General features: G+C 36.1%; 1 protein-coding gene across 1 annotated transcript in view; it reads right to left on the reverse strand.

The window, feature by feature from the left end:
- Positions 1 to 4867: 4867 nt before the first annotated feature.
- Positions 4868 to 5442, reverse strand: part of LOC102030469 (vomeronasal type-2 receptor 116-like) — a 19770-nt gene continuing 19195 nt past the window's right edge. The window contains exon 6 of the mRNA XM_013507190.1: positions 4868 to 5439. Within this exon, the coding sequence (XP_013362644.1) occupies positions 4868 to 5439 (572 nt within the window). The remainder of the gene's footprint in view (positions 5440 to 5442) is intronic.

Consider the following 5442-nt stretch of genomic DNA (forward strand, 5'->3'; position numbering starts at 1 on the left):
ACCCTTTTCATGCTTTCTTTGATACTCTGAATATCACCTGACTATATGTATTCTTAGCTTTGGGTAGGGGCCATCAATTCCTGTTAATACTTCATTCGCAGTGGGGTCCACTCTCTCACTATCGTCATGTGATATTTCCCTCTGTGTATAATTAGGGCAGCTTGCTGCCTTAATAGTCTTATTTTAACACAGTTGTGTCTGTGAAGACCCTATGTTTGAATGAATATTCACAAGTACCAGTTGTACCATAATTTTAAGGAGAGACGCTTTATTTCAAAACAACAGTTCTGGCTCCGAATTTAGAGAAGATGGTTTCACTATGGGATAATAAAATTACATAGTGGTCTCAGCTATGCTTTGTGCATGTGTGTGTGTGTGAGAGAGAGAGGGAGTGTGCATGCACATATGTGTGAGTGTGGTAGGGTGTGCATATTGCAATGTTCAGGTTAATAGATACTTAAGCTCTACATTTAAAAATCTTAATTATATGGTATTTATATCAATAGATACAATGTGCTATCTTGACATATATTAAACATTAAAAATCGTTATCCAGAAGTCATACTTTTTATTAAATTGTATTGGTATTTGTGTACTGTGTTCTTGCATTACAACTTCAGATGCTCAATTGTGATAGGGGATAATATCTATGAAATTGAGAAATATATTTCTCTTACAGTTTAATGACTACTTTTCAAAGTTTTAATAATTAAATTGAAAATAGTACTTCCTTTGTGCCTTGTTCTCATCCTTCAACCAACTGATTTATTGTTTATATGTCACAATTAGTAAACCAATATTGATATAAACATTAAAATGCAAGTTTACATTAGCCTGCATATTTGGTGAACATCTTTTTGATTCTGACACATGCAAACTGGCATGTTTTCAACCACTGCAGATTCACAAATAACTTCTTCCCTCCTTTGAAAACTTCTTGGAAGTCCAGTGCTGTGAGGTCTACTGTGTGATTCTCACTGTCAGCATCTTGTGGAGTGGAAAATATAGAAACACTTTCCGGCTTTGCTCCTCTGGTTCAGGGTGCAGAGAGACAGTCTGCACGCTTATATGTGGTGATCTGAGCAACTTCTGCGACGACAACAATTTGCAGTAGAACAACCATTGGTGAATTCCTACAATCCTGCTTAATGAAACTGTGTATTGTGTCTAATGTCCTTTTAAATTATTATGTTCTTATTCCCTTTAATGATTTGATCAATCTTCTACTTTTCATCTGGTTCTGAGCAACTTCATTGAACATAACAATATGTAATATAACAACCACTGTTAATCCCTATCATTTGGTGTGAAACCCCATATCATTTTTAATGTTCTTGCTTTATTTTGTTTGTATTTTGCTATTGTTCTTTTTTTCTACTGTTTTCTTTAAAATAAAAATTAAAAAAATAAAAAAGATGCTCGCTAAATATGAAGGCTAATGTAAACTTGGACTTTATTTAGTGTATATACATCACTATTGGCTTATGAATGGTTGCATATAAGTAATATGTGAATTGTAGAGGGATGAGATTAAGGTAAAAAAAGAAATGCTATTCTCTTTCTTTTGTAGAGTTTTTTTCTTTTTTTATTTCAAAGAGAAGGAAATTGTATTTTCACTTTAATAAACCCAGAACTAAAAAGTAAAGCCACAATTTTTTTTTTGTCTTTTTTTGAGACAGGGTCTTGCTATACAGTTCAGGTTGGCCTTGAGCTCACTTTGTGGCCCAGGCTGGTCTCGAACTCGCAAGGATCCTCCTGCCTCAACCTCTCTAGTGCTGGGATGAAAGGCATGCGCCACCATGCCCAGCTTAAAGCTACAAAATTTTAAGGTAAATGATATTTCCCCTTTGGCAAATATTATTCCATGTTATGATTAAGCATTTGAGGACTAGGTATGGTAAATAAAAATATAATGTAAGTAAAAAGTATACAAAGTTCAATTAAATTTTGTAAATATATAACATCAATAATAATTTTAATATTAAATATATGTCAAGATAATAATACATCGCGTCTATTTGCATAAACACAATATATAATTCAGATTTTATAATGGAGTGTTCATATACCTGTTAACGTAGCCAATGCAACAGGTACCAATTTGCACACTCTCATATGGACGCACATAAACACACACACGACCACAACAACTATGAGCTGAAACCACTACAAACTGTGAGCTACTGTAAACCTTTCCCCTTTTAACTTTGGAGGTTGGGTATTTTGTCTCAACAGTGACAAAAAGTTACTAAGATAATGTGTAATGAGACTCGGTTGTTGCTATTACTGAACCTGACCGTGTGGTTCGGGGGACTCTGGATCTCACTCACGCTAAGAGTTTGGAAAGGTTTGGAGACGCCGTGAACTGTTTCTCCCCTTCAGTGTCCCTGTGCCCCGCCACTCTGCCCTGGAGCCAGCTGACTGTGGTCTGAAACCTCTACAAACTGTGAGCCAAAATAAACCTTTCCTTCTTTAGCTTTGGTTATCGAGGATTTTGTCTCTGCAATAAGAAAAGTAACCAAGACACACAGCTGTGTCAGCTTCATCAAAGCAGCCTCCTCACAGTCCAAAAATACTCCTGCTCACATCCAATTGGCCTGAATTTTCCCAGTACATTTTAGCTGCTAGTGAGACCATGAATGCTAGCCCTTTGCTGCTGTATTGCTGACTTGAATAAATCTGAGTCTTCTATACCTGAGGGGTCTATGCAGTGTGCATCCATGTTTATTTTCTATTCTAAATTCAAAAATAAAAAGGAAGAATTAAAAGCTATACTCAGGTGTATTTTTTTCTCAGTAAATCTCCTTTATCTTGGTGTTTGTTCATTGCTAAGTGGAAACATATGTTGGCCCGGACGATGCCTCAGTTAACTAAAGCAAGTGAAGATAAGTAAGACTCAGGAAGATAACTGTCTGCTACAGAGGAATTCACTTCAGCAGATCATTCAGCTGGACAAGGACTTCCTTGTCCTCTTGGTCTGAAGCCTCTACAAAGGGAGAGGCCTCTTCCGGATTAAGCAGAACACAAGGCAGATAGTTGTTTAGACCAGACAGGGCAATGATAAATTATTTTTCTAGTTTTAAATTTATTATTATTGGTAGACTATACTTAATGTAAAAAAAAAAGAGAAAAATTCTCCATCTTATTTTAATTTTGTGTTTACACCTTCCCTCTATACTTTTATTCACTTATTCTTGGACTTGTCCCATTTTTGCTGCTGACGTTCACTCTTCCATCCGTCTGTCCATCATTTAGTCCATCCACTGATCCACTCATGCATGCAGTCCATCCCTTGATTTAAGCAACAATTTTTATTGCTTGCATAAGCTTAACAATCCAAACAAGGATGGAACTACAAAGACATTCAGTAATGCCTCAGTTTAGAGATGATTCTGTTTGCAGACATTTCAGTTCACAAACAAAAGCTTTTGACAAAATTTTGCTTCAATTAGCAAACTCCACAAACAAGACCACAACCATCTTCACCACAGAAGCACAAACACAACCATCTCCCTCAAAACTGTGAAACAAATTTAGTTTGTGAGCCGAGACACCCTGTCAGATCGAGTAATGCATTCAAGATGGATGCAAGTGCGCTAAACATACTTGACATAGTCTCAATAAAGAACACCACACCTGAGTAAGGTTTTACACAGGTAAGAATTATTCCTCACTAATAAGAATATCTCTAAAATTAACAAGTGCTAGAAAAGACTTGAAAACAAATTAAGGGCTTTATATATACAAATATGTTTTTATTAGTTATAATGTAAGGCCTCAAAATGGAATATAAACATAATATTTCATGGCAAAAACATTAGGTTGTCCTATTGAAAAGAAAAGTAACAGAAACGATTCCATGGTTGTCTTTTTATCAAGCATCATTGAGAGGTGTAAAGAAAAAGCAGAAATAACATCTATAAGTAAAGGAATAGATAAGATAAAGCTAGGTTTATAAAAAAGAGTATTCGGCTTAAAAGTTCAAGTGACCCAACATACACGAGCATAAGGTCAAATTTGATACAGGAAATAAGATTTTTCTTTATGAAATATAAAGTACATGAAAATGAGATAGATAAATTCTTTTCACATTAAAAATAGGCTCTAAAAAATCCAGGGATAAATATGTGAACCAAATGACGGTGTATAACTTATTTATCTATGAGCATAACATATGTAAATCAAGATAGTAATGGATACATTTCTTACATTAATAAGGGATGATTAAACAAGAGAAATGGAAATATTTATACAACTATTGATAGAAAAACTCACTATAGCAAACTGGGCATCCCCTGAATTAACATATACATTTCGTGTTCAATACATTTCGTGTTCAAGAGAGTTGATTATAGCAAATTACCAGCCATTCCTAGAGTTCTGAAGGCGTAAGAGAAGAGATTTCTGCAGAAATAGCCTAGGGGATGTTGAAAGGCAGGTATGACAACAGAAATGCATAACTGTTAATCAAAAAATACTGTAATCAACATTTTTTGAAAAGAAAAAAATTAATGAACTATATCAGAGAACTCACAAATATAATGATCTACAGAAAAAATTAACATACTAGACATTTGAAAAAATTATAGAAAAATCCAAATGTTGCAAGATAAAACTAAATAATATAATAAAACTTAAGGATAACTATTAAAATTGATTTTAGATTTCACTGGAGAAACAAAAAATCCAAATAAAATTTAAATAGAAAAAGTGATTATTAGAAGAGTTAGTGAATTTAAGACACAGAAAGAAGCAGGAGTCTTTTGTTTGTTGAAGTAAATATTCTGTTACAAGTTCGTATCTGATGGAAAATTGGTGCATATTGTTCAGATCCTCCATATATTTTAGAAAAGCATACATTTTTAACTTAAGAAGGGTTCTTTATTCCAGATTTTTTAAAATCTCTGAACCCATGTAAAGAATTCCTATCTGTTCTTAACAAAATGATGTAGCACTTGGGGGCAAAGATGCAGCCCACCAACCCTGCACTGGAGGCCAAGATGGAGAAGACCTCCATGGCCACCATGACCTTCCCCTTGGTGCTGTGGTACACGGGGAGGAAGGTGACCCACACGCTGCAGAACACCAGCATGCTGAATGTCAGGAACTTGGCTTCATTGAATGTGTCGGGCAGGTTCCTGGCCAGGAAAGCCACGGTGAAGCTCAGCAGGGCCAGGGAGCCCAGGTATCCCAGCACACAGTAGAAGGCAGTGAGGGAGCCCTTGTTGCACACGATGATGATGTGGCCATGTTCAGAGTGAGCATCTGTGTCAATGTAGGGCGGATTTGTCCCCATCCAGACGCCACAAAGAGCGAGTTGGATCAGGGAGCAGATGGGGATGATGGAGTTTGGTGCCCCTGATATCAGCAACTGCCTCACCCTTCTGCCTGGAGCAGTCACCTTAAAGGCCAGCACCACAGTAATGGTTTTGGCCAAGACAG

Source organism: Chinchilla lanigera, unplaced genomic scaffold (genome assembly GCF_000276665.1).
Source record: "Chinchilla lanigera isolate Chin_1 unplaced genomic scaffold, ChiLan1.0 scaffold00123, whole genome shotgun sequence".
Lineage (NCBI taxonomy): Eukaryota > Metazoa > Chordata > Mammalia > Rodentia > Chinchillidae > Chinchilla > Chinchilla lanigera.